The 11,593-nt window shown below is 47.9% G+C and overlaps 1 protein-coding gene across 5 annotated transcripts in view; it reads left to right on the forward strand.

Moving 5' to 3' along the window:
• Window positions 1-9,848, forward strand: part of GPR161 (G protein-coupled receptor 161) — a 50,847-nt gene extending 40,999 nt beyond the window's left edge. For all 5 annotated transcript variants that reach the window (XM_032291488.1, XM_032291491.1, XM_032291492.1 and 2 more), the window contains 2 exons: window positions 2,025-2,144; window positions 3,895-9,848. In XM_032291488.1, coding sequence (XP_032147379.1) covers window positions 2,025-2,144; window positions 3,895-4,160 — 386 coding nt within the window. In that variant the 3' untranslated portion in view covers window positions 4,161-9,848. The remainder of the gene's footprint in view (window positions 1-2,024; window positions 2,145-3,894) is intronic.
• Window positions 9,849-11,593: the final 1,745 nt, after the last annotated feature.

Consider the following 11,593-nt stretch of genomic DNA (forward strand, 5'->3'; position numbering starts at 1 on the left):
GGGGAGGTGGGGTGGCAGGGGAGGTGGGGAAAGTGGGAAGGTGGGGAGGTGGGGGAGAGGAGGTGAGGGACGTGGGGAGGTTGGGGAGGAAAGTCTCTGTCACTACCCAGGCCGTTTCCCCATTCCCGGACAACTAAAGGGATCCAGAGGCACTGTGACATTCATTCATTCAGCACACAGTTGCCATGTCCCTGCCTTGGCCAGACCCTGTGCCAGGTGCTGGGGGCACAGTGGTGAACTGCCACTGTTGTGGAGAATTCGGTTCATAAAAGACTGAACTGTAAAGTATATAAAGATTGTAAAGTATACCATACAATTCTTGTTGAATGGTGTACTTTAAATGAGTCAGTTACATGGCGTGCGAATTACATCTCTATAAAACAATTTTTGAAAGACAACGAACGTGTAGAGAGCTGTGAAAGGGGAAGCCAGAGCGGTGTGGGAACCTGTGGGTGCTATGGGTAGGGAAGTTAGAGAGGTTGCTCTGAGAAGGCCGTGTTGAAAGCTGAAGCAAAAGTGGGAGGTGCCCCGGGGCAGGGAGTGAGGGGACGGCATTGTAGGCAGAAGAAAGAGCATGGGCCAGGAGCAGTGGCTCAAGCCTGTAATCACAGCACTTTGGGAGGCTGAGGTGGTTGGATCACCTGAGGTCAGGAGTTCAAGACTAGCCTGACCAACATGATGAAACCCCACCTCTACTGAAAATACAAAATTAGTCGGGGTAGTGGTGCCTGCCTGTAATCTCAGCTACCCAGGAGGCTGAGGCAGGAGAATTGCTTAAACCCAGGAGGCAGAGGTTGTAGTAAGCCGAGATTGTGCCATTACATTCCAGCCTAGGCAACAAGGGTGAAACTCAAGAAAGAGAGAGAGAGAGGGAGGGAGGGAGGGAGGAATGAAGGAAGGAAGGAAGAAGAGTGCGAGTGAGCGAAAGAGTGAGAGAGAGCGAACATGGGCTTCGGGGCCCACAGACCTGGTGTGAGTCTCAGCCCTGCCCTTTGTTCACTGTGTCTGTATCAGGAATAACAGCCATCGATTTAGCCCCTGCTGTGTGCAAGCACTGTGCTAGATGGTTACATGTCTCAACTCAAAATCCCCACAACTCCAGGGGGTAGATTGTCTGATGACCCCCGGTTTACAGTCGTGGAAAGATACTGAAGCATTAAATAACCTGCCATTGATCCTAGGCCTGTCCGACCCCAGCCTGTGTGTTTAACCACCGTGTTCTACCTCCCAAGGGACTGTTTCTCCTGTGTGTCGGGTAATCATACCTCTGCGAGGTGCTCTGAAACAGCATCTGAAGAGCTCCAGGCTTCCCTTTCTTCCTCATTTTCTGAGCTTCAAGGCCTTGATGGATTGAAAGCTGGAAGCTAAGAACAGGGCTGGATCTGACACTGGTCCTGGGGTCTGGGCAGGGCACTGTTGAGTGATGAGTCCCACCTCAGCCCTTCCTTCCCTCTGCCCCATCTTCTTCCCTCTGCCTGCTCTGCCCACCTATCTCTAGGAGGATTTCCCTGACCTTCTGCCTTTATTTCCCCACTTTTTAGGGGTATATTTGTCAATTGTTTTTTCATCCCCAAAGAGCTCTACATTTTGGAGCTTTAAATGTTTATTTAGTACACCATATTTTAACTATGGTGATAGAAATTCAGACTGTAAGAAGAATCACTCAGAATATAAACTTCCTTTTAATAGGACCCTCTCCTTGACTCCGCCCTTCTCCCCATGTCCCTTCCATGCCGGATGCCACGCTTCTGGGTCTGGTCACTGTGGCACATAGCCCCCTACCTCACATAAGTTGGCTGCGTTTTTTTTGCGTGGTTGAAGCAGTCTCACTGGCTGTCTGCAAACTCCCTGCAATAGGATGGCGGGCGGGCATTTCTTGGGTAAATGCTGTGGGGTAATCAGCAGCACTTGATTATGGGTTTGGATGAACGGGAGAAAGGGGAGGAAGGGGTGCTGAGAGGGGGGCAGAGGCCAGGAGGACTTTGGACTGTAGTTATATATGCACAGTCTGCCTGTTGTTCTAGGGACAGATGTGATGCTGCTTGAGGACTACACGTCTGATGACAGCCCTCCCTCTCATTGCACTTGCCCACCCAAGAGAAGGAGCTCGGTAACATTTGAGGATGAAGTGGAACAAATCAAAGGTTGGTTTCTGTGACTGATTGCTTCAAGAAAACAGAGGAAAACCAAAAGGATCTAAGGATAATTCCTTGGTTGTCACTGGCTCCTAGCATGGAACATACCAGGGCTCTGTCCCTTTGCCCACTGCCTGGTTACTCCCAGCCCTGCTCATCTCACCTGAGTCCTCAGGCACCCAGCTCTCAGAGCAAGCAGCATGAAAGGCTGGGCACATGATGGCTGTCAGGCTACACACACATACCCCACACATGTTCACACACAGCCCAGATCCTGGCTAAGGTGTGGCTATAAGTGAACCTGCTTTCCCTGAGCCTCAGTTCCCTCCTGTGGAAAATGAGGTAATGGCCCAGTGAGTCTACCTGCTTTCCTGGAGGTCGAAGCTGCCATCTTCCTTGTCCGTTGCCCTTAGGGCGGTGATGGCCCTTGGGTCCTGTGAGAATGAGCTCTGCTGCAGCCCAGTCTGTACATTTCCCTCCCATCTCTTCCCCACTCACCCCCAGCACTGTTGTTTACTCTGGAACTTGGAATTCGTTTTCCATCCATACATGCTGATTAGGAGAGTGACAAGAGCCATCCAGACGCCAGCATGACTGGCTGTGGATGTGGTGGAGGCCAGGGGCTGTACGACATCAGGAGGCTCTTCAGAAATGTTGAAAATGGAAATAAATAGGGGCTCTGTCTGAGTTTTAGGTTCATGATTAATCCCATCTCTTCTCCACACCCCTACCCCTCCCTGAGTTCAGAATGATGGAGAGATCGTCACAGAGGTCAACAGTGGATAATAGATCATTCGCTTCACTGGCAAAGCAGATTCTAGAACAGAGCTTGGGCCAGCAGCCTCATGGGCTTTGTAATATATTGCCCTTCTATAGGAACAAATGAACTGAACACACCCCAATCCCCCAGCCCATGTAGGGCCACACTTGCTCATCACTCCTGCTTTGTGGGGGTGGCAGCTTCAATAGCACCCTCCCAGCAGGGACTCCTGCCACGAGCGAGTGGCAGGGCAGAAAACGGCCGGAGGTCCCTCCAACTTTCCCTCTTGAAAAGTGGGGTACAGGTTGCCTACTCTCCAGAAAATGTAAGGAGGAGAGGATACATTATTCTGCCAAAACATCCAGAGGAAATAGGCAGTGAGTTAATAATAACAGGGCACAGGTTGTGAAATTGGAGGGCCCTCCCTGTCTCCCTTCTGTTCATGTTAGTTTCAGGGCTCCTAATCCTGGGAGGGGACTTGAACCTGTAATGTCACGTCCAACCTTGAGGTTCTACATGGGGAATCTCTGAGCAAAGATGGAGAGGAGAGATGACATTAAGGCTTGTGGAAGCCTATGGACATAGATATTACACTGCTTCAGGGAGCTCAAAGGCCAGAATATGCTTTCAAAGATGTGAAAATGTTGCTTAGCATTAGTAGAAAGTATTTATCAAGTCTACCATGGGCCAGACCTAGGCCAAACATGTTGGAATTATCTCCGTTAGTAATCACAGTAATCCTATGGAGCAAGAGCTGTCTTATTATCTTCTCTTTACAGATGAGGAAACTGAGGCTAGATTAAATATTTTTTCCAAGGTTGCCCAGGTAGGAAGTCAGGGAGTCAAAGCTTTTGGCCTAGGAATTGAACTTTGAAACCCACGCCCTCACCTGTGGTTTGCCTCCCTCCCTGGGGGTGGAGGAGCAGCAGCAGGCTTGTCCCTAAGGTAGTCCCCACGCCTGCCTCCTCAGCTGACTTTTTTTTCTTCCTTCTCCCTCAGAAACTGCCAAGAACTCGATTCTTCATGTGAAAGCTGAGGTACACAAGTCGCTGGACAGTTACGCAACCAGCTTGGCCAAAGCCATTGAGGCCGAAGCCAAAATCAACTTATTTGGGGAGGAGGCTTTGCCAGGGGTCTTGCTCACAGCACGGACTGTCCCAGGGGCTGGCTTTGGGGGCCGCCGAGGCAGCAGAACTCTTGCGAGTCAGAGGCTGCAGCTGCAGAGCATCGAAGAAGGGGATGTTTTAGCCGCTGAGCAGAGATGAAGCCCTGGGGTGCCTTGGGGCTGCAGCCCGGGAGGCCGGCCTGAGGAGGAGTTCCCATCACCGTCTGTGCCGTCGCCTTGGGAGCACGTCACTGTGTACAGCTGGCCACACACAGGGAAGGAGCAATATCTGGTGTGCAGCCACCAGGACAAGGGCTGAAAATAATGTCTACCGTCTACGCTTCAGCGTTTCCAGAGACCACATGTGAGCTTCTTTTAGGTCCCAGTGATGGGACCAGAACATCTAAAGCAAAAAAAACACACACACACACAAAAACCCAAAAAACAAACCAACCAACCACATATAGAGATGTGGCCGTGGCTTTTTGGGAGGTGGGCCACGGGAGGACCAGAGACGAAGGGCTTGGAAGGAGATCCCCACATGCATCATTTTCTCCTCTTCACACCTGTGTGCTGGGAGTCCAGCCGTGCACTGTGCTAGAGCCCTCAGGAGGAGAGCCCTCTCAGTGTACTGTGGAGGAGGGCACAACGCTACTTCCTAATGACACGCGACCATCCTGGTGCTTCTGCATGGTTGATGCGGGCAGTGTGGGACCCTGAGTTCTAGACTAACTGGTCCGCAGAGAGAGCACCCAGGAGCAGAGCGCTTCAGAGCAGCCTCAGCGGCGCCACCTGCTGGTGCTAGTAGGGGCAGCCACAGGCCTCTTGAGGACGGGCCCACCCTGCCCACTGCCCTACTGACAAGTTCTTTTGTATTTCAAAAGGGAGAAACCACTATAAAAGACAGGAGGAATGGCAGACACTAGGTGTTTCGTTTCTAGAATTAAAAATAAATCCATTTAAGACGCACAACTGTTTTACCAGGACTGCATGGGACTAGTGAAAAGCACAGCCAGGAAATAGAGAAACTGTTACTTGTTTACATGGGAAAGCCTAATTAGACTCTATGTGTGATGTGTGAGTGACTGATGAAAATACAGCTGGCTTCGGTTCCGCAGGGCACACTCCCGAAAGCAACAGTTACTATTATCACAAGCCTGGCGTAAAAGAAGATAGAAGCCTTGGACTCAGAGCCAGGAACCCGGGTTCTTGGCCCATCACTGTCTTCGTGTACGCTTGTCATTTGGGACATCCTGTCACGTTTCTAGGTTCTCTATAAAGTGGGAAAAAGGACGGGGGAGTTGGTTTGGTCTCCAAGATCATTTCCAGCTCTCATTTTTAATGTTATCTGGATTTGTAAAGCAGAGATAGAAAAAACACAAAAGCAGACCCACAGACTGACCTCTGTTTAACTCTGGAATGTGGTTGCTCATGTCCATGTGAAGTGCGACCAGATCGGGGTTCTGTGGCCTTGTCTGCCTTGCCCATTAGAGCACAGTCTGGATAGAATGCCAGCCACCAAGATGCGTGAGGGGCAGGGTCACCACCTCAGAAGGGGAAGCACAGGCATGTGATTGGGATGGTTAGACCTCTCTTCTCCTCCCTTTGAGTTGGAACAGCAGTTGACGTTTGGTCCTGGAGTCATTGCTATGATGCCTGGGGAAGCCACTGGATCTCCTCTTGCGTCCGCCCTTCAGCCTGCGTGAATAAATAAGTTCAGGACTTCTCTGCTTTGGTTGGCAGAAGGTAGATTCCAAGGAGATCTTGGTGGCTGCTAAGAGGTAGCTATTCTAGAAAGTGAATTAAATTACCCTTGTGGTGCTTTCTTTGGGGCCTAGCTAGCTCCTGGTGAGGTAGTGTCTCTGTGTTGTGTGGCAGAAACCAGTGGTTAGCTGGTCCCCTGGTCTGCAGTTTAATCAATGACCTTTCATGAGGCCTGGAGTCTTGCTACCTGTGATGACTGAACTCAACAACTATTCCGGGTCACCTGGGTGCCAGGCACTGGCCTAGCTTCTGGAAGGGAGTGGGAAGGTGCAGAGGGCAGGTTCACCTGTGCAGGTCAGACACTCCGCTTCCATTACTGAATGGCATTGCTAAGTCTGCTTGTAGTTCACGTTTTCCATATATATTCTCTGTATGTATTTTTTCTGGCACTTGTCTAGTTTCTGAAGGGACCATATTCCTGATCAGCTAGTGTACACAGAGGTGGAACAGGGCAGAGAGACCTTTATCTCTAGGATGGGTTGCTGGTTAGGTATAGGCATACTTGAGTGCAGCCACTTGGCTTTGAAACCCAAGGATGGGATAAAGCTCCCCTGACTGTACTAGATTGGGCTCCAGGGAAAGAACCCTCAGACCGCCTCCCACTCCCCCACTGACCCCACACTAGCTGGGATATAATAGAATTTAATCTAAATGAATCTAGAAATATTGTATTTCACAAAAGGATTCACTGTATTTCCCTTTTTAAAATATATTTTACTGAGGTCCAATTCATTTAGTTACCTACCAGACACTGCACATCCACTTTGTGCAAAGCACCTGGCTAGGCTCTGTAGGCAAAACCACTGAAGTGTGCACTCTCATTTAGGGAGCAGGACCTGGAGGATACCGATTCTAATAACTAGCAAAGTCAAGTAGTGGTTATAGAAAGAAGTGCGGTTTCAGAGGGAGGTAGATATTTCCAACTGTGGAGTTAGGGATGGCTCCGTGAGGTAGGTGACAGTTTGAGCTAAGTCTTGGAGGATGTTTGGCAGCTAGAATCATATTTTTCATATTCAGGAATTCAAATTTGCCTTTATTCAGCTAGAGAGAGAGAGAGAGAAGGGGTGGGTGGGGGAGAAGGAAAGAGAATTTTCACACATTCTGAAGTTCTCAAGAGGCATTTTTGAGGATATCTGCCATTAGTGCAGAAGGTCAAAGCCCCATGTGCCCCCACTAAACCCTGGCTCATTAGCTGTAAACTGCTGTGCAGTGACCTGCAGCCTTCCTGATGGGACCACATGGACAGCAGCACATGAAACATTTTGCTACTTACTAGCTTCAACACCTCAGTCCTGTGTCTTGTGGTTTTGACATGACCACATTTAGAGCTGCTGCCCATCTCTGCTTCTTTCACTGAGATTTCTGCCTTACTGGGTCCCTGTGCTATGCCACAGATATCAGGTTTGGGGTGGTTTTGACCCAGAAGGCATTGGGAGTCCCACATTACAGAGCACACGCACAGCTCAGCACAGCCATTTCCCCGGCCAGAGGCACCAAGACTGATGTTCAGGCCCTTAGACACTAGGTGGCAGCAGCGTGGCTGTGCAGAGCTAAGGATGAACCTGAGCGCTTTTTTGCCTCTGGCTGAGCGCTCTTGTTTTCAATTCCTTTGCCCTCATCGTGTAGTCCAGGGCCTTGGTGACCAAGGACGACCTGGCTAGCCTGCTTACATGCATGACCCCATCCAGGTTCACAGGTCTTGCCACTGAGTGATGTTAGATAGATCACTGCTCCTGGAGAAGCAGAGTTGAGGAGTGCAAGACAAGGGCCATCTGGTGCCCATGTTCCTTCTCATTTGAGGAGCTACTATGTGGTCTTTCTGTAAACAAGTGAGCGACCAGTGAGACTAAATATTTGCAATAGACAGGCTAAGGAATTTGGGTTGAGACAGGAGAGGGAGGAAATGTGCTTTGATAAATGACAGATTATTAGTCTGTTCAGATTTACCTATGTATTTTTCCATCCTGACAATATGCCACTTAGATACCTGCAAATTAGACATGTCTCTGGATAAACCACAAGATACACTCACGACACATGTTCAGGCTTGAGCACTGGCTGTGTCCTGTCTGCAAGAAACTCTGAGGATGGTGTGGCTATAAATAGGGGGCAGTGAGCTGGCATGTGAGTGCCTACTGTGGGCCGGACCTGTTTGACATTTGAGTGCCTGTGATGTGCTAGGTGCTGTGTTAGGTACTTCCAAATGCTTTCTCTCATTTCACTGCAGTGCAGATGTGACATAGTGGGGATGGTGAAGACAGGTATGGTTAAGTTGTGAGTTCAGATCCTGTACTTCCACTTATTACCTGGGTGTTTTCAAGCAAGTCACATGGTATTTCTGCTTGAGTTTCCTCATCTTTGAAGTTCCATCATCTGTTTCTGTGCGGAGACACACAGAATTGAGGGAGGCCTCCATCGCAGGGTGATTGTCTGGATTCTATGGGGAAATACTTGGAAAGCCTGCAGCACAATTCCTGGGGTGCAGCTGAAGCTGAGCCACTGGTGTTTCTTCACAGTATCTCTGTGTGGAGGGTGTATTCTTGTTTTACAGGGATCTCTATAACGCAGTGAGAATCTTGAAAAGACAACTGTTACCCGAGATGGAAGGTGTTAAAAGTTGTTGCCATGGGAATTATCCTATTTGTTGCACAGCAAGGAAGGACTTTTGGGGAAGCAGGGACGTGGTGAGGAAGAGAAGGCAATAGAGAGGAGAGAGGAAAGGCTAAGTAGCATCTGGAACCTGAAAGGTCTAAGGGAGCCGAAATGAGATTTTCTATTAAAAATGTCTATGCCACTGGCCTGTTTATACAAAAATAAAATAATTCTAATTTGTCCTGAATGACTATCAAAGATGATCAAACCCCCAGGGCCTGGTGTAGCATTCCAAATCATAGCACAAATACAGCTTGACCTTCCTTACAGTCCAGAAGGGACATTCTCCCTGAGAAATGCCCTTGGCTGCTGAGGAAATCTCTGTTCTGTAGTGACAGAGTGAATGCCTGGCTGTGGCTCTTGGGTTCACAGAATCCCTAATCCTCCAGGCCCCTAAGAGGCAAGGCAGGGATGCTACTCACAATATATGCAGCACCCCAGATGGAGCCTGTGGGAGAGAGAGAGGAAATCACCATCTTCACCCTAGGCAAAGGAGAATGGTTGTGATCAGCCATATATGCCTGCAAGAAGGAGCAGAGCCATATTGTTCTTGTGGGTTGGGAGAGGGGACACAGAATCCAAGGAAATTGTCTGAGGTCTCAAGCCAGAGTCAGAGCCAAACTCCAGGTATTGGCCAAATGGCTGAGAAAAGCAAGGAGCCAGTCTTACAGGTCAAGGAAGATGAGGGATAGTTGAGAGTCATCAGTATCATAGAACAGGCCAGCAGGGCTTTATTAAGTAGGTAGAACTATTGTAAACCAAGGATCATGGGAGATATTAATATCTGCTGGCCAGACCTAAAAAATACTGAAAGCCCAAGGAAAGTGACTAGACTCACTGGAAAGTATCTAACAAATACTTTGGATTCCGTAGTATTTCCAGTACATTGAAGGTTCCTTTGAAAATATCAAAGCACAAACTCAAATCTGCACAAGATTATAAAAAGCACAATTTTGGTCAATGTTGTTTTTAGGAGAACATATAGACAAAGCTGTGTTCATTTCCCTCAGCAAGCATTTTCCTGGAAAATATTAATAGCTTAAGAATCAAATGCCACTTTTGTTTTTCATTCTTTCACTAGTTTGAAATACCACAAATCACAGGTGAGTCATCCCTCCCAGAGGAAAAGACAGTCTAGGGAGGATCACAGGCCCGGGCAAACAAGGCCACACTGAGAGCAGGAGGAACCTGCATGCTTAAGGGATGGAGTACTGTGCTGTGTTCTGATAATGGACCCCTGGATGCAGAAATGGTTAAAAATCAACCTTCGAAAACAAAAAACCCAAGCTAATCCTGAAATATATTTAACTTGAAGTCTTTGGATTTTTTTAAGATTAAAAAATGTTTAGGATTATTATAAATCAATATTTATAAACAAGCAAAAGTGTATTTAGAATTGTTGACCTGATTAAATATGTTTTTGCTATGTGTATAGCTGTGGGAATGGTGAATTTGTACTTGTGGTCTGTGGACTTTGTTGAGTGCCTTTGCCTTTCTCCCATTTTCTTCCATTGCCATTGGCAATAGGCAGCCATATCCCTCCTGCTAACCTCCCTTCCCATGGGCTAAAACGAGGGAGACTCAGCAGAAAGGGGTGGATTGCTGCAGAATTGGTGGGGAAGTGCCCATACCAGTCACCTGGAAATACTCATCCATGCATTTTTCATCAGTTCCTCCAAGGCAATTATATTCGGAGCACTGTTTAAATGACCTACTTCTCACCATGCCCAAGAAGTACTCTTAACCCAAGGTTTTTAAAGGAGCTATGCCCTATCTGTCCGCTCATCTACAGATATATTCTCTATCCCATAATCAAAGTCGAAGAGGGCGAGAGGCAGATTATCATTACCACTGAGACTCAGAACCACCTCAGGGCATGAAACCCACCTTTTCCTGATCCCCTCACCTGCCACCACTGAAATTTCCTTTATCTGAGCCAATGGTGGTCCTCAGGTCCAGTCTGTGAGCTTTCTGGGGTCCTCTGACACACACCCAATCTTGGAAGCAGTCAGCACTTGTGAATTCTGCCTCTGTAGATGTTTCTCTCTTTGTGCCTCCTGACGGCTTGTCTGGCTTGTCCTGCTTCTGAACAATATGCACCACCAAAACTCTGCAAAATCACTGTGGGTGGAGGACCCAGTTCATTTAACAAATACTTTTTTAAAAAATAATTTTTTTAGAGCAGTTTTAGATTCACAGCAAAACTGAGCAAAGAGTACAGAGTTCCCATAGCCCCTCCCTCCCCCATCAACATCCTGCACCAGAGCAGATGAATACCATTTTTATGACGGTTACTCCTTCCCACATTGAGTCCTCCAGTATCCACTGTCCTGTCGATTTCCCAGCACCCAGCTATAGCACATCCCTCTTACTGTCTTATGGCTTACAGTCATCTTTTCAGTTACCCTGTATAACAGCCCATCAATCTTATGACTTCATTTTGCCCTAACATAGCCCCTGTGACATAGGTAGTGCAACCTATGACCAACCCCGCTTTAGAGGTGGAACAAACCCAGAGAAGTCAGGTGGCTTGAGCAAGGTACATAACTGAAAAACCAGAAACTAAGACCCTTGTACTTCCCAGAAGTCATAAAGTGACCTTGGTTGGCTAAAGCTGATTTCTTGACCATTTACCACGTTTCCTAATGTGGATACATATGTGGCTTTGTCAAGCTGGATGTTGAAGTCCAGTTGAACCTACTCAGCTTATTAATAACCTACTGCAGTTATTTTTCCTCTATACAAAAAGCTAACCCATCTTCTCAGCAGCAGGTGTCTCTGGCTGTGGAGGAGAGATCCCTGTTCTCCATATGGGAGGGATGCCCTGCTTGGCTACTGACTGACTGACTAGTCTGAGACCAGTTGTGGCTCAGCCAGAGAGATATTATATCTTACTCTCAGTATCTGACTTTGTCCTTTCTCTCCAAGATATTTAGATTCCTGAAAGTAATAGGAACCTTTCAACTATCTGCTAATTGAACAATAAGAGATGTATTACTTTCAACAAAAAAGGGCAGCTGTTACAGCACAAACACTAAAAGCATTAACAGACAGGTTTGAGATGACCATGGCAAACCATCAGATTTGCATTCGCTCCGGCCTCTTTCAGCCACTGTGTATAGTCACCAGTGGTATGATATCCGCTTCCAGAGTGTGATCAAAAGCTAGAGCTCAAGG

Source organism: Sapajus apella, unplaced genomic scaffold (assembly GCF_009761245.1).
Source record: "Sapajus apella isolate SASKATOON/1434 unplaced genomic scaffold, GSC_monkey_1.0 scaffold25, whole genome shotgun sequence".
Lineage (NCBI taxonomy): Eukaryota > Metazoa > Chordata > Mammalia > Primates > Cebidae > Sapajus > Sapajus apella.